This window comes from Paramacrobiotus metropolitanus, unplaced genomic scaffold (genome assembly GCF_019649055.1).
Source record: "Paramacrobiotus metropolitanus isolate TYO unplaced genomic scaffold, Prichtersi_v1.0 Parri_scaffold0000160, whole genome shotgun sequence".
NCBI classification, from domain to species: domain Eukaryota; kingdom Metazoa; phylum Tardigrada; class Eutardigrada; order Parachela; family Macrobiotidae; genus Paramacrobiotus; species Paramacrobiotus metropolitanus.
The window spans coordinates 134850-158994 of record NW_026570380.1 but is presented as its reverse complement, the minus strand read 5'-3'; the positions used below and the strand labels follow the sequence as shown (position 1 = coordinate 158994).

At 47.9% G+C, this 24145-nt stretch overlaps 3 protein-coding genes across 4 annotated transcripts; all 3 read right to left on the bottom strand.

The window, feature by feature from the left end:
- Window positions 1–403: 403 nt before the first annotated feature.
- LOC129600012 (protein Hook homolog 3-like) lies at window positions 404–1597 on the bottom strand. The gene has a single exon (XM_055498386.1). It carries the CDS (start codon window positions 1595–1597, stop codon window positions 404–406), a length of 1194 nt encoding a protein of 397 aa, XP_055354361.1.
- Window positions 1598–16867: 15270 nt separating this feature from the next.
- LOC129600010 (uncharacterized) lies at window positions 16868–19330 on the bottom strand. 2 transcript variants are annotated; one of them, XM_055498384.1, is made up of 2 exons: window positions 19225–19330; window positions 16868–19097 (listed from the first exon to the last, which is right to left on the bottom strand). In XM_055498384.1, exon 2 carries the CDS (start codon window positions 19033–19035, stop codon window positions 16930–16932), a length of 2106 nt encoding a protein of 701 aa, XP_055354359.1. In that variant the 5' UTR covers window positions 19036–19097; window positions 19225–19330; the 3' UTR covers window positions 16868–16929. The 2 variants fall into 2 exon arrangements, with proteins under 2 accessions (XP_055354359.1, XP_055354357.1); XM_055498382.1 differs by having other exon boundaries at window positions 16868–19085; window positions 19225–19319.
- Window positions 19331–21359: 2029 nt separating this feature from the next.
- Window positions 21360–23645, bottom strand: LOC129600003 (uncharacterized). Its single transcript, XM_055498378.1, has 5 exons — window positions 23237–23645; window positions 22871–23092; window positions 22677–22808; window positions 21677–22033; window positions 21360–21592 (listed from the first exon to the last, which is right to left on the bottom strand). Exons 1-5 carry the CDS (start codon window positions 23579–23581, stop codon window positions 21554–21556), a joined length of 1095 nt encoding a protein of 364 aa, XP_055354353.1. The 5' UTR covers window positions 23582–23645; the 3' UTR covers window positions 21360–21553.
- Window positions 23646–24145: the final 500 nt, after the last annotated feature.

The following is a 24145-nucleotide window of genomic DNA, read 5'->3' as shown; positions in this document are numbered from 1 at the left end:
CTGTCTTCTCGGGCTTCTGGAAGTTTGCGCTGAATTCGTGGGTATGAATTTCGGTAGCATCGCCGTACTTCGGTGGAGGTGTTGGTGACCTTCCCTGCTTCTGCGGTTCATATTTATTTAGTTGTTCGTCTTTATGCTTCAATGACATTGAAAGAGCTTTATTCTGATCTTCAAGTTTCTTGACCTTTCCTGAAAGGTCATCTCTTTCTTTCTTAAGGCTGCCATTCTCTGCCTTAAGATGCTCGATCTTTTTCATCTCGCCATGAATCGAGAGAGTTCGATCATTCTCGCCCTCCTCATATGCTTCTTTATCTCCCTTCAACTTCTGCATCGCTTTTTCAAGCTTCTCATACCGCCTTCCAGCTGAGGTTACCTGCTCTTTTACCGTAGCCAATTCATCATCTCAGGACATCACCAAGGTCGTCATCCCTAAAAGGTCACTTCCCAGCTTAGCGATGTCTTGCTTCTGTTTATGGGTGAGAACTTGCCCTTCTCTGTTCTCAACTTCAAGCACCGTGACCCGTTCGTCAAGTAGTTGTGCGTGAGTCTTCCATCTCTGAGCTTCCCTTTTGTGACCTTGAACTTCGTCACTTAACCGCTTGACTTCTGCTTTTGTTTTCTCGCTGAGTTCCTGGAGCTTTTGAGCGGCTTGGTACCTCTGTTTTTCTGTCTCCCCTTGTTTCTTCTTCCTTTCATTCAATTCCATCTGTAGCTTTTGATTGTTTTCTTCGTATGTTTCGAGATCTTTCATTAGCTCCGTAATGTCTGCTGTCAGGCTGGCTACCCTTCCCGTGACCTTTGTTGCGTTTGACAGACATTCATCGCGCTGCGTTTCAACTTCCATGACCTTTGACTTCAAAAGGTCACACTGTTCCTTCAATTCCGCTATCTCCCGTGACCTTTCGGCTGACTCTTCGGACAGGCTGTTGTTGAGGTCTTCCACGGCGAGTATGCCTTCCAAATCCTTATCGTCAACCATTTTCTTCAGTTCTTCTGCCATTTGCTTCTGCACTTCATATCTGACTTTCCATTGCTGCATTTCATCTTCCAGCGTGACCTTTTCTTGTTCTAACACGAACACTCTTGATTCCATTTCGATGGTTTTGTTCCTTTGCTCCCGTACTGCGGCGAATGCTTGCTCATCTTTGTTCTCGAGTTGTAATTCTAACTCTCGAACTCGTCGCTTCGAATCTGTTGATGCGGGAGTTTTAGGTGTCGGTGACCTTTCGTTGTCAGCCTTTCCTGACGCCGTTCCTATGAAGGTTTCTTCCGACTTTTCGTTAAAGGTCATCTGCAGGATTTCGTCCGCTTGTTCAGCTTCTTTCATTGCAGTGTGAAATGACATCTGCATTGTCTTGTCTTCATCGTCCGTAAAGTATCTTTCATCACTTGATGCTGGGCTGGTACCCTTCCCTTCCAGCCCTTTAAAGGTCATCAAGTCATCCGAAAGGTCATCCAGCTTGACCTTTTCTGCGTCTAACAGCTGATTGCTGTTGACCTCGTCACCCCGTTCAGTGACCTTTTGACTGACTTCGTTCTCGCCCTTCTTTGACTGATCTGCGTTTTCCTCCTTGACCTTTTCGGCCGACTGTGACATTCCTCCGGTCTCGACCGTCAGGTCTGCTTGAAGCTGTCCATCAGCTGCCGTTCTCCCGTCGGTGACCTTTAACTGGTCTCCCTTGTTATCTCCGCTTTGACGTCCGGAGTTGCCATTCTCATCGCTCGAGCTCTCAATATTCTGCGTTTCTTTCAGAGCCTTTTGATAGGTGGCTAGCGCGCCGTGCGAATTTTTGCTAGCGCGCCGTGCGAAAATGTACCGCCTACTTTCTCGCTCAGCTCATCACCGACCAATGAAATTGAGAATTCTACGTCTGCGCCAATGGCGAAATTAATAAACAAAATTCTGACCTGATCGTCTCCGTGATCCAGAAATCGATCCTGCGCGTCCTTCCGCGAATCCTCCAAATCCTCCAGCGATTACACTGCATTCTCCTGGGTCAGATCGTTAACCCCTTTCGTTTCGTATCAACGGGACGCAGCGGTGCGTCGACCAAAAGACTTGCTGGCTGCGGGTCTTCTGTCGCGCCTTGACGTTGGCAACGACAGGGGCGCTCGACCACCCTTTTGGGTGAGCGCGTATGATGTGTGCGCTCTACACAGTAGAGACGCACCTGAACTCCACACCCGTCAGACCAAAAGTGGCTTGCCCAGTCGTGCCCCCCTTCGGGCTTCTGCCTCTTCTGGCTATCTTCCTCGGCGCTTCTGCCCCTCCGAACAAAGCTACTACCGTAGCCTTGCTCGCGTCAGAACAGTACAGCGTGCTCTTCACAGTAGAGACACACTGGTGCTGATCTGCTGTCGAGATCCAAGCGCCCTTCCTTCACCTTCGACTGCTTCGTCAGCGAGCCCTTCCTCGCACACTTCAGCACTCCGTCAGTTGGACGGGGAAAACTTCAGGGATTATCCTGGAGAAACACGTCTCTTGCTACCATATAAGACGGGAACCGTAGAAGGTTCACGTCACAGAATCGGAATTGACGTAATTCCGTCTGCCAAACAGATCTGGCAATGCTAAACGTCTAACGCTATGGAAAAGCGAAAAAAAGACGCGACTGCGAGAACTTTTTATCAAGACTAATTTCGATAGAAATTCAGAATGTGCAACTCTGCATTGCCGACTACGGCAAGCGCACGTAGCTGCCACACCATGCGGTTGCGCTGAGAACACCAAGGTGCTGCCACGCTAAGGCGGGCGCACAACAAAACACAACAGACTGCCAAGCTGGGTGTACGCTGAGTACGCCTGCGCTCATAGCCCGTAATAATGACACGAGGTCAAACGAATAGAGCCCAACCCGGATCCCGGTATAACACACGGCAGCGTTCACCACATCAAGTACCCACGAAGCGAAAGGTCACCAGGAATCCCGATGCTGCAGCCCGGCGGAACATCAGGTCTACCGTGGTCGTTCCTCCTGGATCATCCCTTGGCAATCCCACGCCCACAACACAGGCCGAATTCACTCCCAACTGGCGGAACTCCAGAGAGCGGTCGCAACAATGCGCGGCTCGACAGCGCAGCAGGGTTCCAACCAACCTGTACTGCAAGTCGGCGCCGCACGTACACAACGTTCTTTGTCCCCAGCCTCCAACCGCGTCACCACCGCCGACGGCAAGCTCGAAGACAGTGTTATGGCAATTGAAGCACCCTCTGAGGTTCCATCCGTCTTTGCACGACTCGGCGCCGCGCCGGTGACCATTGGATCAACTCCGTCACAGTACTCCCAGCGGTCTCTCCAAAACTACGGGAGCAACTATTAGACCCCAGCCAATTTGTCGACTTCACTGACCTTTTGCCCCAGAACCGCGTCCCGGCAAAACGCGGCCAAACGGGGACCCGCATGGCACTGGACGAGCCCACAGGCGAGTATGCCTTCACGTCGGCAGCAAAGAAGGAGCAGATCAATTCCCTGGCCAGCTGGAACCGTGCCTTCTCCGTCTTCATGGCGTACCGCACTTTCGTAGAACCAAAACTGACTCTTCCATTGATCAAGTACCTTGACCTCATATCCTTGATGGCGGATCCTGCTCGTAGATACAAACTGGAGCACGTGCTGGAGTACGATATTCAGTTCCGAAATTTCGCAGCTCAGTATCTCGAGGATCTCGGCATTTGGACCAGGCCACACGATGATTCCATCCAGGAGACCATCGGCAATTCGCCCGCGCTAGAACATTATTTCGTCGACCACCGGAGGCGGTAACCCAAAGCACAGTCGCGCCAAATGTAGCCGCTGTCATCAAGTCGGTTGCATAGCGGCAAACTGCAACGAAAACCAAGCCGGCGATCCAACCTCCTCCGGAGCTGCAGAAATTTGCCATAAATTTAACCGCGGATTTTGCTCGACGCCCTGCGTGAACGGCCGTAAGCACACTTGCGCCACCTGCGGATCGAGTACCCACAGAAACTACAGCCACGGCCCGCGCTGAACCTTGGATTCGGATTCGGAGTCGGATTACTCAAACCTGGACTTGGATCCCTTAACTTGGATTACATAAGCTGGATTACTTAAATTGGATAACTTGGATTTCCTAAACTGGACTAGTACTTTTTTTGGGGCTTGGATTGCATTTTCTTATACTGTTTTCTCCTGCCTATTCTTCTGTTATTCTGAGGTTACTCTTAGGTTCCCAAACCTTCTTAGGTATTTTTGGGTTTCTTAGGTCTTCTCAGCATTTGTTTCTGAGCTTAAGTTTCTTAAGTTTTGTAGGATGCTTACGTTACGTAGGATTCTTAGGCTTCATCGGTTTTTAGGTATTTTTAAAATTTCTTATTTTCCTTAGGACCTTAGGTTATAGAAAAGAGAAAAACCTTCGAACCTAAAAAACTGATAAACTTTAACGCTGCTATTGATACAGCATGACGTCATTCGACCCATTTTTGGTGATGACCTTTAGAGAGAAAAGCTCATCCACAGCATACTGCATACAATGCTTTTACATACTGATTTATCATTTGTTTTGTATTTTTTATCTCTTTTATCGGTTCAAACGTTTTCGGTTTTCTATAACCTAAGAAACCTTTGAAACCTAAGAATGACCTGAGAGTAACAGAAGAACCGGCAAAAGAAAGCAGTATAACAAAACGTAATCCAAGCCCCAAAATAATAGTACTTACTAGTCCACTTTAGTAAATCCAGGTTAAGTAATCTAACTTATGTAATCCAATTTATGTAATCCAAGTTAAGAGATCCAACTTCAAGTTTGAGTTATCTGAATCCAAGTTTTAGTACTCCGAATCCGAATCCTAGGTTCAGCGCGGGCCATAAGGCAGTGCTGTTGGTTGCACTCCAACGTGACTCCGGCGCCTGGCTAAATGCCCTTCAAGCACCTGCTCTACATACATTTTTGCAAGATGAAGAAGTCAGAGTTCGTGTTGCTATCCGATATGGGCTGCCCGTTGAGGAAGAGCACGACTGCGTAAACTGCGGAAGCCGAGTAGAAACAAACGGCCACCACGGTTTGTCTTGCCTTAGCAGCAACGGTAGATGGTCGCGACATGTTAAGCTGAACAATGAGACGAGGCGTGGCTTGGAGCTCGCCGGCTTTCCCTGCCAAAGCGAATTGGCTGGATTGTCTGACAAGGGCGGCAAGCGGCCGGATAGGATGACTCTGTGCGCAAAAGGAAAGGCCGTGGTATGAGATGCAACATGTTTTGATACTGTGGCCGTGTCTCATGCGCATGCTAGCTCGCTGAAAGCCAGGAGTGTCGCACAACTGGCGGAAAACAGCGAAGCGGCGGAAAAACGCTTTCGCCGAGGGTTTGGGCTATTTTTCCTAAGCTCTGGCGGTCGAGACGTTCGGAACTTTTGGAACATCGTTTGCGGAACTGATTCGTTTTGTTGGCCGGAAGATCCGCGACGCTACAGGAGAGCCTAGATCCTCGACCTTTTTAACCCTCCAACGCCCACTACACGAAGGGGTGCGAGTTTCTACCTGAAAACCCGGATTTCTCGATGAAAAAATTGAATTACATTAAGAAAGGGAATTCTTTGTGAGATTGTACTGGCACTAGATCACCGGCAACGACATGGGTGTTTAGCAACACCATTGGGCGCAAACGGTCCTAGTCATAAATACGTTTAATTCTATAATAATTCCGCGAACAGCAGCTGACCAAATTAAAGATGTTTATTGTATAGAGCAGAAAGAGGGCTTCAAAACAAGGGTGTTGCAGTGGTCAGTAAACTGACCACGGGTCAGCAAAACTGGAAAATAAGAGAAACGGTTTTTGCATGATGTAGTAATTAGTGGATAACTGAACACAGCAACTACAGATAGAGCGATTTTCAACAATGCAGTTCTCAAAATGCCATTACGCTGCCATTACACTGCATGCATTGTGCCACCTTGCACTTTTCCTGGAAGTAGCCGCTGCGTTTGGATCAGAAATCAGCGATGACGGTCAAGTAGCACGTGCGGTAGTGATGCGCCAAAGTTAGTAAGGAAAAGAACAGTTATTGTATAATTCAGTACGTGAGCAATTATCACAGCGAAACCGCTCAATATCCGCTGGGCAGATGCAATCGCCGGCGTATTTCCACTGCATCTGCTGCTGTTACTGTGCAGTTATGATCTTTTACCGTGGTTTCCGTTCGAGGATTACGGCCTTCGATCTGGGAATAGGCGGCAATGTGCCGGTTGCGATGATGGTTAAAAACCAGTGGCGTAGTTCGTCCTCCCAAACATAGTTGGCGTTTTGAATCTGCTTGCCCAATAACATGTCATGCGCAAAGGCAAACGAATATATGAGGCAGTTATTTCCTCCAGGGGATTGTCCATAGACCGGGACGTACTCGATGCTGATCTGACCCTTGCTGTCTGGAAGGGCAAACAGTTAGTGTAACTGCAGTTTCGGCAGGTCTGCGGGCAGTTTTGCCATATGTTTTATAATGATTATGGCAAAACTTTTTGATGAAATCCACAAAATCGTTTTGGCTATATCTCTGGATTGCGCGGGACACTCATATATCTTTTACCATGGCTGGAGAGCGAAGTGGGCATGTGGAAGATCTCGGTTGGGAATCGGTGAAGCTCTGGCTGCGCACCTGGTGTGTACGCGCTTGCGCACCTGGTATGTGCGCGCCTGCGCACATGCCGGTGTGCGCGCTTGCCGGTTTCCTTTCCCAGCACCTCAAACCCCCTTTATTTGGCTTTAGACAAATAACAGAATACAAAACAAGTCGGGTGTGGCGGGCGGTAAAGAAAAGTTTGCAACTGCACGCTAGCCTAGCAAAACTGAAATGAGCTGCAGTACAAGCAGCGATGAACTCTAACAACGATCGGTGCCATGGTGGCGCTAGGAAAACAGGATGTGGGCGTAAAATGGAAGACAGAACAGATAGCACAACACCCGTACGCCACATAAATAACAAATAAAAACATTTTTAATTGGACATTAATGTGTTGCTACTCATGTATCTTTTACCATGGCTGGAGAGCGAAGTGGGCATGTGGAAGATCTCGGCGGGGAATCGGTGAAGCACCGGCTGCGCACCTGGTGTGTATGCGCTTGCCGGTGTCCTTTCCGTGCAGCTCAAACAACCCCAAACAAAACCCCTAACAAGCGGATGCCGGAAAGCTGGAGCCGCTTAGTTTGGTCCGTGAATGCTGGTTCCCTCGATGGTCCGTCCTAACCGTGAAAGATCCGTGGTCAATGTAGTGTTTAAACTTTTGGACGGCCCACACTACGGCTAAGCATTCCAATTCGGTCACGCCGTAGTTCTTCTCAGCGCCATGTAGGACGCGACTCGCGTAGGCGATTGGCCTCGAGTCTTGGCTAAGTATGGCTCCGATGCCTGCGTCACTTGCATCGCATTCAATGGTGGTCTTTTTGGTCGCATCGAATTTGGCCAAAGTAGGTGCTTCCGTTAGGGCCTACTTCATTTCGTTGAACTCGGCGGTGTGAGCGTCTGTCCAGTCGTTCTTGACTGAACTTTCCTTCTGCAGGAGTTCATACATTCTCGTTTTCTGGGCGTAGCCCAAAATAAACTTCCGATAGTAGTTGGCAAGTCCAAGGAACGAGCGAAGTTAGCGCTCGGTTCTGGGCGGTTGCTTCTCAGCGATGGCCGCAACCTTTTCTGGGTCAGTAAGGACACCGTCCTTGCTGACGATGTGTCCAAGGAATTGAAGTTATTCCATTCCGAATTCGCATTTCGACGGTTTTATCGTGAATCCGGCATCTCGCAGGCAGATGAGCGTATTTCTGAACGCTTGCCTGAATTCGTCGAAAGTCTTGCCGAAGAATATCACGTCGTCGATGTATGCGAAGACACCGCCTTTCTTACGTGCTTGTGCCAAAATTTTGTCCATGGTCATTTGGAATGTTGCTGGCCAGTTGCAGAGGCCAAACGGCATTCGTTTGAACCGATACATCCCTTCTGGTGTAAAGAAGGTAGTGTAGTCGATGGACGCTGGGTCCATCGGGATTTGCCAGAATCCGGACCGACAATCTACCTTGCCGCAGTAGGCGTTGCCTGCACACTGGTCCAGAAGTTCATCTGGGTTGGGCAATGGATAGTTGTTCTTTTTGGTCACCGAGTTCAGCTTAATGTAGTTTATGCAGAACTGAGTGCCCATGGTTCCGTCGCCGTTTTTCTTCGAAGCAAGGACCACTGGGAAACTCCTCGCTGCCATAGACGGTTCAATCAAGCCTTGGTCCAGCATTTCCTGGACATGCTTAATAATGAACTCCCGTCCCTTCCAACTCGTTCGGGTTGGGTTCATCTTAATCGGTTCAGCGTCGCCAACTTATATGATGTGGGTCACCTCCTTAACGTCGCCGTAAGGCTTTTTGGACGTGGGGAATTGGGCCCTGAGTTCCCAACAGTCCTGAAGGAGTAGAGCGGTTTGCTCGTCAGTCATGTGGTCGCCAAAATGTGCGTTGGCAATGTGGGCGCGGATTTCGCGTTCCACTTCAGGATCTTCCTCGCCGGTTTGGAGGGAATTGATCTGGGCGAATTTTTCGTTCGTGGCCTCTTCATATGGCTCTACTCGGCCCATGTCCACTCCCTTCCGGAGTATCTGTTGCTCTTTAGAGTAGTTTGAGACAAGAATGGTGAAACTTTTGCCGTCATGCTGGACTGATCCGTCAAGCATGGCCAGGCACCGTTTGGTGTCCTGCCTTCCGAGGTACATTAGTTTCTGTTTCGGATCGACGGCGAAGTCGATGCTGACTTGGACTGGTGTAATGGACTCAGGTAGTAGTTCCGTTTTTACGGTTGCCCAGACCTTTGCGTAGTCAGTTATAGTGCGTTGTCTCTTCGGATTGTGTCCCGCCTCTTTTGGCCATGGTAGGGCGCCGGCGTTTGGTATGGAACAATCCACGCCGTCCTCTCTGATGTCTGGCTCATATATATCGCTGTAATACATATGGCCAATTCTTGCACCTTTACGGAGGACTTGGTCTCGTAGAGACTTATTCAGAACCTGGACCCACGCGTACTCGCCCTGACGGGTTTCGACCTTCGCCTCGATCGGTAAGATCTGGCGGTGTGGTCGTCTTAACGAATTACAGTAAACTGGGCGCTTTGGGTCCATGGTTCTGTACGTGTGGACCTTAACCCAGCAGGTTGAGTGGGCTGGTATGGTGTACCGCTTATGGACGAAGACGACTTCTTTCTCTTCTTTAAGGCCTTCCATCTGCCGCTGCAGTCTGGTTCGGCGAATGGTTGGTGCTTCGGCCCGAAGTTGGCGAGTGGTTGGATCGTCGTCATCGTCACCGGACTCCTTTGATGATTGGTTATTAGTGTCAGTGTCCGGTGAGTCGCTCGAGCTTTGGACGTCTAAATCGGTAGACTCGGGTTTGTCGTCCTGCTCTGGTTTTGGATCGCCTTTGTCCTCGTTAGAGGTTGGCGCGCCACCGGCCACCGTTGGTGCCGGTTCAAACATAGGATCCGCTACTCGGTTCCCTGCCTCTCCGGTCTCGATTTCCTGTTCCTCAGGTTTGTCCGGTTCAGCCGATGTGGTTAGGCGGTCTTTGTTAGGGAGTGGTGAGGCTGGTCGGCCTCCTGTCCACCGCTGAGCAGCACGGGTCTGTATGGCCCGTAATACTGCTTCAACGGCGTCTCCACATAGAGGACAAGTCAATTGGACTTCCTCCGTTGAAGGGTCCTGCTCGTTCTGGCTGGTGTCCCTCCTATGGCCACCCTGTTCTGGGTGTGGGCCATCGATGAAGCGCTCTCTTGTCGCTATGTGCGGTGCTGCTTCTGGCAGTGGTTCTGGTATGGTTTTGACGTTGGTCAGGGACAAATCGTATTTTGTCCATATGTTGGTCTTTACGTCAGGGTGTTGGAGCGAATTCTTGGAAGTTTTATGATGTCATCGAAGAGTTCCGAGCACATCCGTTGGAATGCTTTCGGCATTTCCATGTGGTACTCTCTATATTCCCACCATAGGGCTAGACGTTCGTCCTCCCATAATGATCCCTCTTCATGAAGTTTGTCCATTTCTTGGGCAAATGGTCCATATTCTGCTCCAGTTTGTGCCCACGTTAGTCTCACGCCTTTTTCTTCGAGCCAGCCCTCTTCTAGGGCAAAGAGTCGGTCAGTGCGGTACTGGAGGAAATTTCTTACTCCGATGAACCATGTTTTGAATCGCTGGACCAGTTTCTCCTTAAGTTCTCTGTCAGGCACCGGCCGTTGTCCCGGTGCCTCTGGTATGGGGATAGTCTTTACTATCCCGTGATTCGGCATAGGTTCATAGCCACGATCGCGGCGTATGTTGAATCCACCTGAGGTTGTAGCGGTGGAAGCATCTGTGGGGGATAAGAGGCCGGCGGTGTTGGCTGTGCTACGATCAGTCCTGGCTGCGTTGGTATAGCCGCCCGAATTACCGGGTATTCTTGGCCCACCTGACGTAAACTGTCGAATATAATCACGAAATTCTGTCGGGGTCTTCGGCAGTCTGATGTTTAGAGCACATTGTTTTTCAGAAGGTGCAGCGTCATGGTATTGTCGAGGTTGGCGCGTGCCTGGAGAGTCAGGATCGCATCGTAATATTGTTCTGGCGTCTCAGAACCGTGTCGGTAGGATCGGTTCGCGATTTCGCCCGAGCGTTGGCTTGCTGGTTGTCATCGCCATATCGCTCCCGGAATTTCTGGAGCCATTCTTCGACCGTATAACCATCGCCTTCTTCGCGGTTCATCTGGCCCATGTACCACTTTTTGACCGATTTGGTCAAGACTCCATAGAAGTCCGGGTCCGGCTTGTTTAAGTCGGACGATTGCTTACAGATCCATTTGACCTGGGCAATCCATCCCTTCACCATGGTTTTGTCGCCGTCGAAGGGTGGTGGAGTGGTACGGTTACTGGCTTTCGCGCTGGCCTTCGCATATCGGTCGATGGCCTCCAGATTGTTGAGTGGTGGGCTGGCTTTTGGCGATGGTGCAGGCGTTATTTGCTGTACCAATACTTGTGGTGGCGGCTGCAGTGCCTGTTGTTCTTGGCCATGTGGGTATTGGATGGCTGTGTTGGACGCCATCCATTCATATGCCCCATTGGGTAGCTGGACCAGCATGGGCATATTCTGGCCCGGGTTTGGTTGGGCAGCGTGTCCGGGTGGCGTCGCTGCTCTTGGCGCGGCGCAGGGTGGGTAGGCACGTTTTGGTCCTGGGGTTGGCCCGGGGGCACACTTTGGCCCGGTTGTGGCTGGGCTTGGCCCGTTAGGGCAGCCAGTGAGACAGGAAGGCCAGTTAGGCTTAGCTGGCCTATGAGTGGCATTTGCACCGTTGGTGTGTCGCTTTGGCCTCCTATCTGTCCGAACTGGAACTGTGGGCTCGACTGGTTGGTCCGGTTTGGATCCACGCCAGAAGGGTGAGCCTGGCCCGAGACAAAGTATGGACTCGGGCCGGAGTTCAGGTTCGGAAAAATTGATGGGTAGAGTGTGCTTGACCAGAAGAATCCGTGGCTTGGTGGCTGGTTCTGAGACGTCGGCTGGTTCAGGCCAAAGCTGAATGGCCCGCTTAACACAGACGATTGAGTCTGTGTGGCAGGCCTGTCTACAGTCGATGGACCCATTGTGGCTGAGCTAGTTGTCGGTTTGTTGCTGAATGGGTCGGTGTCGCTGTTGATGATCCCTGATTCACGGTGCTCAAGGGCGCCGGTATGGTTAGCCTTGAGGTGGTTTCTCCGTTGATGGCTCCGTTTGGAGTACATTGACGTGATAACGTTTCTGGTAATACAGTGTCTGCTCATAGAACCGTTGAACCTGTCGCAGCGCTTGGTCGACTTTAGCTTGTCGACGTTGTGTATCTGATTCCGGAAAGGTGTGGTAAGAGGGTGGCTCTGCGGACATCTCGGAATGTAAGTTCTCGAGATGTGATTTTTCCGCATCTAAGCAAGCATATTCCGTGCTTAGCTTTTCCAGGTCCTCGTTAAGTTCGGTGATGCGTTGGGTGGCCGTCTGGTAATCTTTAACCAGACCGGCATTGTTGGCCTCCAAGTTGATGATCCGATCATGTTGGCCCTGGATCACCAGTTTGGCTTGGGTGAAGGCCTGCCCCAATTGGGCAAATTTCTGTTGTCTGATTGTCCATTCCGCAGGCGGTTGATCTCGTCCTGCTAGTTGGCCAGATCGTCGTTTAGGCGATCGTTGTCTGTCTGGAGACGGTCTGTCTCTTCGTCAGGTTGCTCAGTGGTGGCTCTTGCTTGGGTCTGGTCAGTCCTGGCCAGGGCCAACTCGGTCCTCGTTGAGGCGAGTATAAATTCAAGTCCCGCCACCGCCACTTTTAGGCGATGGATGTCCTTGTTGAGGTGGTCTCGCTCGGCGTCTGGACAAGGGGCTAACTTGAGTTTAGTAAACTCAAGTTGGGTCTGGGCCTGTAGGGCCGAGATACGTTTGGCCTCTGCATCCGATTTGGATGCAAGGGTCTTGTACTTGTCGATTTGTTCCCCCATCAGTTGTTCGGCTGAGAGGGCGACATCATTTGCGGCGACAAGCTGTTTGGTCAGGTCCCGCACTCTGGTCCTGAGGACTTCGATGTTGTCGATGTCCTCGGGCAGGGTTGCCTGGATCAGCTTGTCTGGGCTAAACGCGGCGCGAATCATATCCAAGGATGACTGGTTCAAGTCAGTCCTCATTGTGGTGCTCGTCAAATGTCCCAGATCTAATGGCGGATGGTCCGGGTCCTGTTTGGTCCGGCCAGTCGCGTCCGTGATATCATTGGTTGGCGATGGCGTTGTTTTGTTCGAGCCATCAGCTTCAAACATAATTGGCGACCTACTCGCGGGCGGTTGGCCCAGGTCATGTGCCTTTGGACCAGGCTTTTGGCCTTGGTCCTGCGCCTTGCGCCCACCTTTGGTCGCTGTCGGTGACTCAGGTTGGAACTGGTCCAAACCCGGTAGGGCTGGACTTGCTGTCAGATCCTGGGCCACAGGGTTGGCCCGGGCCAAATTCTCAGCACCGGGTCTACTGTGTCGTGTCTTGTCCTCATTTGTGGTCACCGTTGGTGCCTCAAGTTGGACTTGGCCCGGACCAGGTAAGGCCGGTTGGTGCGCCAAGTCCCGAGGGACGCTGTTGGCCTGGGCCGAGTTATCAGCACCAGGTTGGCTGTCCTTAGGCGAGTTGGCCTCGGACAGTGCCTCGCGTGCCTCTAGGAATGTATCATCCAGGGTAACGTCGAGGCTTTCCTCACCTGCGTCCAAGTCAGGAGGCAGGATTTGTTGGTCCCGCCTTTTTTTGGCCTCGACCGAACTCGTTGTGCCGGTCGAGTTTGGCTGGTCCGGTTCGGAGTCAGCGCTTCCGGTGGTGCGGAATGTGTATCGCCCCACCGTGCCTCGCTTTGAGTAATTTTTGCCCAAAGGCTTGGCGTAGTCATTGGTTTGGTTCATGGCTGGTGTATGGCATCACCTTAGCCAAGGCGTTGTGAGTTTGGCCCATGGTATTAGGACTTTCTTTGGTAGAAAATTTCTTTGGTCTGGACTTGGACGTTGGCTCTGGATCGCGGGTCGGTGCTGATCAGGAACGCTAGAGCTCACGTTTAGCGTTAGCTGCCTATGGCCCTATGTTACGTTACTGACCAGTGTGACGTCACGTACTTAATGGTCTTGCGATAAGATCTACGTCACGAGTAGCGTGCCGTGAGCAAAATTTAAAAAACAACGTAACTTATTACGAGTCTTACAACATAGAGAAGTTTTCCACGTATTCTGATTGGTCAATTCTTGAAGGAAGTAAACCATACTAACGTCACGCGACTTTTCGCGAAATTTCTGGCTGGATAAAATGGCGGTTGTTTTTCGCCGAAAAAATTCGCTAGCATTCAGGAAATAGTTTCTCGAAAGCAAAGGTATGCAACTCTAGCGTACCTTTTCATGCTCTTTCCGAAAAAGCTACTTTCAAGCCAATCGGATGAAAGGTTCAAAAGTTATGAATTTTTAAAGTAATGTTCTACGTAAAACTCCCAAATTTTACGAAGTTCCCTACGACGCCACAGCAGTTCTTACCGGAATTTTCGTTCCAAACTGCTGCTCCGTCGTCCGATTCACCCTTTTCTACCGTAAGTGCCGCAGCGCACCCGATAGGGCGTCAGTTGGGTCTGGATCGTTCCTGCGCAGCTTTTGCGCGGGAGCCAAGTCGCGGGGCGCCTACTTAAAGGCGAACGCCCGTATGAGTGAATCCGTCGCGCTGCAGGCTTCCAATGAAGCCTGTATGATGCAAGAGATGAATGACGACCACTTTTAGGTCGCAGGACACAGGACTACTTTTAGTCGCTGCGTGATTCCTTTGACCGAGTCATGCCTCCACTGGGGGTTCAGAGGTTCGAGGAAAGAAAACCGAACGATACTGCTACCATGTCAGAACGACACAGAAGCAGGGATGAAAGTTTGCGATCTCCTTTATTGTGTACCAATAAAGCAACCAAAAACCAACAGAAAAACCAATGCGGAAAAGCTGTGGAACAAGTGGCTGCTAGCGAGCTCGGTGAAATCGTGATAATGTCGCGGCGTGCTGCAGCTGCGTAACAGTTTATACCGCAAAATGGCATTGCTCGTAAGCCCTGCCACACCTCCAAAAGTACATAGCGAATGCGCTGATTGATTGGTCAGCGTAGACAAAGTATACGCTGAGTAATCAGCGTGTATAAGCGGCACGAGTGGCAAGGCCACCTGCGTGCGGGCGACAGAGCAAGCCACGATAGCCGATAGGTGTCTACCGCCTCGAGTTAGCGGTCTCTGACATGGAACATCCCAGTAAATAAAGTCATACCTTTTCAAAACGCTCTGCCTGCAACGAACTGGTAGGTCGTTCTCGCGGCGCCTCACCCATGTAATGCTCTATTCAGGTAGAAAACGAAATTATTAAATTTGCGCATCTTTCTTTGTTTTTGGTGAAAGTAACCAGAGAAAGCTTAAAAACTGTCCATCTCCGATTTTAAAAATTTTAAAAAGGCGAAACAGACTATATCGGAAATTTTTTAACGAAAAATGTCCAGTAAAAAAAGATCGTGCGAAATTACTTTGGAGAAAGTCTTCAAGAAAGCCCACTTCTCTGTTAAAAGCTCACAGCAGGTATAACGTGTTAGAAGTAGCGACATCACCTTGTAATAACCCGAAGAAGTTCTGGCAGTACATACAGCGCTGCGAGGACAACAGGTCCCTTCCACCTTTAAAATGCCCAGCCGGACAAATTTTGTTTTCTTATGCAGAAAAGCCAGTAAATTTAATCAAGTATTTCCGCAATCACAGAACAGGTGCGATAACCATTGTACTTCGTTGCAGTCGAGCGTGGAGAAAACACCGGTTGATTTTGCAGTTACAGACGAACAAGTACTGCTTGTGATAGAGCAATGCAATTTCTCATCATCAACCGGCCCTTTTAAATTCTCAAATTTTTTACTGAAAGCATGCGGTAAAACAATTATCGTTTCTTTAGTGCTTTTGTTCCCTTTTGTTTAACTTGTGCATTAAAAGTTCATCATTTCCTGTCGCTTGGAAACGTTTTTTGTAATGCCTTTGCCAAAACATTCGTGTGACCAAACAACTGTAAACAATTATCGCCCAATTGCCAAGTTATGTACAACCCATATCTAAATTTTTTGAGCGCTGCATTGCTAATTTTTTAAGGGGTTTTCTGGAAATAAACGGTTTATTAACTGACCTTCAATTTGGCTACCGAGCCAAGCGAAGTACTAAGTTGCAGTGTCTGATTGTTCGAAAGCATTCGATAAAGTTGACCATTCCTCAATAATCCAAACGCTGCGATCGTTCGGTGTTCCAAGCAGTATAATAAACATTTTGAACAGCTATCTGAAAGAGCGTCGGCAGATTGTTGTTGTTAGTAATACTTTTACTGAGTGTGGAATAGTTACCAGTGGCGTACCGCAAGGCTCTATCCTAGGTCCGGTTCTCTTCCTTTGCGTTATAACATATTAGCAAGTGTTCTGCACAATAATGGCAAAATTTTTATCTTTGCGGATGACGTATTTTTGTGTAGGGCAGTTACTGCAATAACTAAATACGACAAAAACAGTTTACTGCTTATCCTTCTACGCTTTTCGGGTTCTTGTAAAATGTAACATACTTCTCTCAAAGCTTCAAATAAGTCTGCAGTCATACACAGGGGCTTTTTTGGACAACACCCCACACGTCAATCCATTTTCGCGATGAACCGGTTGCAAATTCTGAATTATCAGATTTGGTTGAATCTGCCGTCAGCAAAATTTTGGTACCGCTCGGTCACAAAATCTTTAAATTTTTCGTGGGAAGTCCAACCTCATTATGAAGTTGCAAAACTTGTGACTGAGAGGTACAAAACTTTTTCTGACGGCAGATTCGGAATTAACGCAGTTAATTTGACCATAAAAATTGCCAAAACGCGAAAAACAGCATTTTCCCTGCGACTGTCTTAGGTGATGGTACATTGTGGGCGTTTGGACCCCTTAGGGGCGACACTTTATTTTTCGAGGTGGGATAGTTTTTTTAGATAAAAAAATGCTAATTCCAAATCTGCAGTCGTTTTATTGTGAAAATGGATTGATGTGTCGTGTGTTGCCTAAAAAAGTCCCTGGTCATACAGGTCGCACACGTGTGAGAGTCAGTCCAAATGCAACACATACAGATGTAACTGTTGGTCGATGCTGCGTGCAAGGTCTGGGCTAGGCTCGCATAGACACTCGAAAACAATGGTAGACAAAGCATAGGGTGCAAGCAACGCCTCCATCGCACGAACCCATGCTATGTCTATGAGAAACCGAAACAAACATAGCTTTCTTGGTTCGTCATGAAAACCTACTCTCAGCCCACCTATAGCCCATGTCGTACCACTCTATAAAATTGGCCAATTTTTTTGAAGATTTTATTCCACGTATTCCTATGATGTAAACTTTATTTGCAATATGTACGGAGACGAGCATCGCTTACAAAAATACATTCAAATGAAAAATTTGTCCCAGTTGGCACGAGAAGGGACCGTACATAACACACTCATGGCATTCCCACGCATTATTTCCAAACTTAAACGCTGAAACAAAAAACAAGTAGAGCGGCTCTCGCCCGTCCTTAAAAACAGCTTCTTTCCAATCTCCTTTAACGTAACAATGCCGGTCTCGCACCAAGTGCCAAAAGTCTCACATGCAAAGGGGACAAAATTGCAGCGATCAGTAAGCGACTTGTATTTTCCAATCTTCTCCCGGCAAGCCAGTTCGGCGGCGGCGCCAGCACACTTTGAAGTCGCATCGATGTATGAATCGCACATCGTGTCTCTGCACGTCACGTCCCACACTAACGGCTGTCCGCGGTACCATTTCCAACTTGTGGCTCCGTCCGGTCGTTTTCCGTTCTCTCGCAGAAAACCCACGGGCTCCGGATACGACTCGATTCCGGCATTGCAGAGGGCTCTCAGTATGATGTCGTTTATACCGTTATGGCGCTCCCTTCTTCCGATACACTTCTTACAGGCAAGCCCATAATAACCGTTTTCTGCTACATCTTTTCCACATCTGGTACACGAATGGCCCTCAACAATTTTAGCACCTAACCATAGGCCAACGGAAATGCGAAATGTTTGGTCGTCCAAAAAATTGCCAAATACTTTCGCCGGAAGAGCGCTAAGCCAAGTCCCTGCGTATTTAGTGCTGACTGCCCTCAAGCGTGCTTCCTCCTGTTTATTGTCACCAATGTTCCTCCACAATGTGTCGACATCCTTCTGAATAACGGCGTTATCCCATACACATTGATGGACACGGGCCAGGTCTAGAGGTAGCTCTTCACAACCGGACTCGAGTTTCCAAGATTCACACGCATCATTGACCAACTGCTCGCTACTGCCATTAAAGATCTTTGATGTCAGCTGACGAGTTGCAAACATGGAAGCCAAAAAGGCTGAAGGAGCCAATGCTTTCGCTCGTCGCACACCCAAACCACCTTTGGCAACAGGGAGCATAGCCTGCGTGTATACACGTCCGTCCAGTTTGGTGTTAGTAATCTGTTCTAGGCCTTCTTTAACGTGCTTGTCGAATTCATCCAGAAGCTCCGACACTTTCCAGCAAGGGCTACAGCGCAGCGTATACATGAGCTTCGGGATGGACAGGCAGTTCCGCAGGATGTAGAATCCATGATGGGCGTTTAGCAATTGCACGCGCTCTATAAAAATTTTCAACGAAGCAATTTTCTGTTGCAATAAGTCGGTTATGGCCTCGTCAGTTAATGGTGCACCAAGAAACGTTACCGTTTCAGGCTGCAAAACAATCGCACCGAGAGCAATTGAATGCAGCCTGTTCCTGGCCACCTCGCGTTCTTGAGCACTTCCACCAATCGGGAGCATTTCGCACTTCGCTGGGTTCAACTGCAGTCCGGCGGCGCTGCTGGCGGCGATGATTGATGTCAGGTCATTCGCCACTTCTTCCACCGTACCTCCCAGTGCACCGTCGTCCAGGAAAAACACCCTCAGTTTCGAGGACAAGCTAATGCAGAACAGAAGTGCAACGAGACAATAAAGCAATGGCCCCATAGGATCACCCTGCTGGATACCCGTGGCGGAAGACAAATCCTCATCACTGCCATTGCATGATAATGTAGAAGGCGCTCCATACGCACTCAAAACAAACGGATAATATTCGGGAAAGTGCTCTAATACAGACTGCAACATAACATCACGGCGGACGGTGTTAAAAGCATTTCTGTAATCAATTTTAAAAAGAACCCGAAGGCCGTCGTGCTCATCATTGATAAAACTCCAAACGGCGTGTACAGCTGCTTCCGCTCCACCGCGTGTGCCACATCCAACTTGAGTAGGAGTAAATAATTCCTTCGCTTTCTTACCACATTGCTTCGTGACAATCTTGGCTGCAAGTCTTCGTAAAACGTTACCCACAGCAATAGGCCGAACACCGCCATCTTTCTTAGACAGGGCAATCAGGTTCGCGCCAAAGAAAACAGGTCGCAGCTCCTCCGGCACCTTGCCAGCCACGATAGAATTCATTAACTTACACAGTGCAGAACAAAGTTGAGATTCGACAGCATCCTTGCAACTCAGCATATCCTTGCAACTCACACTGTTCTGGGTAGCCAGATCAATGCGGGAACCTGCTGTATTACAGACTACAATGCCACAACAAATTTACGTTACCGTTCTGCTGCAACCTACACTTCTACGGTAAACAAATAAATTAAAACTAACCCAGTTTAGCGTTTATGTTTAAGTTATTTAAAAAAAATTACTACATACCAGACGCGTGCTATCCAGCATTAGGGGTACCAGCGCTACCGAAGAACAAACATACAGCGCAGTCGACATTTCTGCCAGCTGGGTAGCCAGCAAGCAGGGTTCCCTGCGATGCACTGGTTGTAGCAAATAACAAGAACATTACAGATTTTTAAAGAAAGCCCAGATGCATATTTGCACGCCACTGGGCCTTTCTCTGTCCATCTGCAATACACTTGGCAGAACTATAAATGCTGCCACGGGTAATTTGGCATCAAGTCACGGCAGAGTTAGATAGACCTAACTCACTTAAGAAAGCAGAAGCCACACGGTTTATTTGTCCGACCACAACTGGAATCCCAGAAAAGCAGGCTTCCCTGCTGCATGAACCCAATACAGAATAGAAACTTTTCAGTTTTTCACAGTAATTGAGGCTAATAAATTTGAAAAATCAACTTAGTAAAAGCCCGTTGTTCTACTGCCAGTATTCCTGACGCTAAGTTAAAGTATGGGGAAACGATCACGTGGTTTCGAATTTTGTCATTAGCGGTGGGCAGCCTCGATCTAACTCAAAATGCTGACCCACCATTCAAGATCGCAGAAACGCGAAGTTTGTAAGCAGCTGGGCGTCGCTTAGACCCGTTACAAGGTACGCCCATCTTGGTAACGGTTTTCGTTGACGCCCACCGACAGACATCGAGCAAAATGCGACTTACATCGAAGCCTAGCCAACTGGGACTTGGTACGCCTTTTTCTCGTTTCGATGTAAGTCGCAGATGCTCGATGTAAGTCCGCGTTTTGACTCTTTCATCAAGCGCGTTTCATCAAGTGGAAAGACCTCAAGTGGACTAAACGTTTCCTACATACTGATCATCTTAAATTGTTGTAAATTTTGTTTATTTTGTGAAGTCTTTGTTTTATGGTAGTCTACAACCTAATGCAGGAACCTGTCCTGATCGTTGTAGACGTTAAGCTGAATAAACAAACAACATAAAAAACTCTGCGCATCCTCTAGAACGTATTCTTCGTTTTCTTACGCTTCTTGGGTTTTAACTAGAACAGCAAGAAATACGTGGTGAATACCGGCTGAATACGTGGCAATGCGCTAATATGCTGCAGGAAGACAGCAGTGATAGAGTTTAGATAATAGAGTTAGGAAATACTTTAGGAAAACAGGCAGAATACAGGTAGTAAACGTGGGAATACGGGCACTCCACAGATATATAAATCTCGCCTGCTTCACTAAGGTTCATTAAGTCTTTAGCAGTATTCCCACGTATTTCATCCGTATTCTGCCTGTATTCCTACTGTATTCGCGAGGAAATTTCCATTTTATAGCTTTAATTTAGACATGACAGTTGTTTTCTTTAGTGTGTCCCGTATTCTCCTGCATTCCGCCTGTATTCCCAGTGTATTCGTGGGTCTCCGGATTAGAAAACTTAGATTACGGCTGGAGTCTGGGCAGAATACAGGCGGAATACGTATGAATACATGCTCATTGGCAAAGAATACTGAAACATATTACGGTATATCGCTAGCGGAGAATGCAGTAGGAACACACAACCGGAATACTTAGGAATACATGGAATACAGTAACAAAAAAAGGGGGTGGGTTTTCTAGAGTGGTACGAAATGGAGGCCATATCTACTCAAGAAATCAAAAAAATTCTGAAATGTTATTCTCTGTTCCCAAATATAAACTGGGAAGTTTCAATAAGGAGATATAGAAAAACGGATGCTGCAAGTTTTAGAGATCAATTGGCAGCCGCGACTTGGATCAGCTAGCCAGACTAATACATGTATGCGCGTATGCGAGGTGGCTGTCCAGCTGCTCCAACGGCCCAAAAGGCATCCACTCAATCAAACAAACCTCGGTAAACAATTTCGACAACAATTTTTTCGCAATCATTATGTAATTAAGGAGTCTATTTTCTTCGCAATGCCGCACGATGCGGCGTCACGTTAAGTGTTTTTCTTCAGTTTCTTGCGCTCATGCAAAATTGAAAAACCTGCGTTCGTTTATGCACCGGTTTATTTACTCGGTGTGTGCCTAGCCAAAGTGTGCATTTTTAGTGCCAAAGGTTTCAAATAATATTTTAAGCTAAAGTGTTGTTTTCCTCTGTTTGATTACCGGAATTCTACTGTAGCTTTGCAGCGCGTTCCAGCTTAGACAAATTTATTAGGTTTTGAGTTTCCATATATAACACGCGGCCATATTTAAGAGAACCGGAGGCTGTAACGGTTTCATAACGGCATAAGAAAGGTATAAGGGTTTCATTATGTATCGTTGTCATTCCGAAAGCAAAAAGTTATTATCCCGATCAGTAAATAATGTGCACTCGATTCCCAGGATCTAGACGATGGTACATGTGTTGGTGTTATCGTAGCACACCTAAAATGGTAAAATTTAATTGTGAAATTCCGTTAAAAGTGCGATTTTGTTACTTTGTTTATTTAACAAACTGCTTTTGCCTACCTTGACTTGTTTCGTTCCAGTTTGATACGGAGTTTCGGAAAATGAAGGTGAGACAGAAAACAGAAGGGTTTGGCAACAGCTTCCAGCCGCAGGGCTTGTGCTTGTAATTGTATTTGCACCACCGCAAGGTAAATTTCCATCGTTACCAGCGCCATAAATTCCAACGGTACTGGTACCTGGTACATTTGCTAATACGTTAAAATTACTGACCCAGACGTTGGGATCATCTCCTGACACAATTGCGGGCGAATCAATCCCCAGGTTTTGTCCAGCGGAGTTTCCGTTTGCCGCACCAAGCCCTCCGAAATCACTTGGCAGGTCAAACGTTACTGACATGAGCGGTGGAACATTGGTAGCCTGAAAAACGGTTGTATCGTATGCGTTTAAAAAATCGCGGTTGTTCTAAAGAGAAACCATTTGAGCGGAAGCTAGGTCGCGACTGCGCTTTTTTAACTACAAATTTTACTGCAGAGCCTGACCGAAAGTGCTACCCTAGTGTGTTGAAATGTGTTTAGTATCCTTTTTCAAGGAGTCACGCTACGCTGGCTACCGATTTTCAAGTTCCTGCCTAGTATCGAACATACCAAGCCATTGGCGGAGCGGCAGTGGATGTTCATGAAACAACCTTCAAATGTTTCATAGAAATGCAAAGACAAAAGTGAACAGAACGGGTTCGGAGGGGAACGTTTGCCACTCAACCATGCTAGAACACAGGGTATGTAAACGGAAAAAACAACACACATGGAGCCTATAATGCCAAGTATTCGGCGCGAGCAATACTCGCGCTTGTGAGTTGTGACACACTCGCTGCTGCTGTTCTGCTTTACCATACGCTGGTTCTGTGGTCTAATTTGGTCAAGGCACAACAGTATGTAACGGCATAGTTTTGCCACGCTTGTCTGATTTTCTCGGGTCCTATTTCCTGCTGCCGTATAAAATTACGCACCTAATTAGCAGATGGAGAGTGTGACGAGATTGCTTTAATTATAATGATTCTTACATAATACGTTAGTTGCGGGTAAGTCATATAAGGACGAGGAGGCACTCCAGGATCAGTTCCAGGGGGATATGCTGCACACACTACTGCAGAGTCTGGCCCCACAAGTCCAAGCACACAGGATCCAAAATGAAACTGCGAAGAGTTTTCAGATTATCGATATCTCGCAGCGAGACAAGGAAGGAAGCCTCACTTACTGTTACGTTGACTGAACGGGAAACTTCCAAATTGGGAAGAGAAGAAAATGTAAATTCATAAATCTGCGTAATATTCTCAGTCGGAACAACATCACCGGATCTACTTATTATTCCTGTTGTCGGATCTACTAAGATAAGGTGTCTACCATCCAAGTTGCTGCTGTAGACCAAATCGGCAGTAACGTAATTGTTCGCCGTGCTAGTGCTGCATCCATTTGTCAACTAAATAAGCAAAATGCACAACATTTTACAACTGGCATATAACTAATAACTGATTTGTCAAATCAAAGTCGTTTTCGAACATATACTGCAGCGCGAGATCCAGGTAAACAATTTTCCTTAAATACGATGTTCGTAAGCTGGTACCGTTAACACTGCTCCAGGAATGTTTGTCAAGCCATAATCACAAGGGACTTCAACACTGGATGGACCAGAAAGATCTATATCGCAGGATTCTATGTTACATGCTGATCCGACAACGCAAGATGATGGGGAAGAACAGTATTTAGAGTACAAGGCAGTGGAAGCCTGTGATGATGAAGCACAAAATTTTGTGCATGTGGCAACGGCAGTCAAGTCGCTAGTAACAGAACATCTGGAATTTATAAGGGCAGCACTTGCACTGCACTGTCTAGTTGTGAGCTGTGCTCTTACAGAGTTTGTAATCAGAAGAAAAATGCAACCTCTTAAAATCGCGATCATGTTAAACATTCTGCTGTAGTCTTATTGGACGGAAAATCGCACAGGTCACAGATGTTGCATCAGGATCGATTTTATATACCTATTAGTAATGTATAGTTTTAAGCTAACATAAGTAGCACGTCGAACGGTCACCCGCAAGAAAAAAACGAACTGGGTTTGTCGTAAACAGCATTTGTAAGCTTGAAAAAGGCAAGGTCAAAGCTATTGGTTTGCAATATAAAGCGATGTAAATGAAATTACTAGCAACTGTAAGCTACATTTTGCAACAAATCGAGAGTGATCGTTAACGTATCGAGATTTTCTTAATTTGGATGCGATGACCATCCAATGGCTATGCGATGCGGTCTCTACGATGCTGATCGAGAGTGGTAAACAATAGAAACTAAACAGGTACCCAGGACCGCATGTGGCGGATCCAGGTACCCAGGATAATATTTGGCGGATCCAAGTGGATCCTGGAAATGCTTTTCACAAGAATTAGGAATCGTTTCGGTAGATAATGTAGGTTTTGCAAGTACAACGGAAGACGGAAGGCCGTTAACGCTTCTCAGAAAAGCGCGAAATATGCACTTC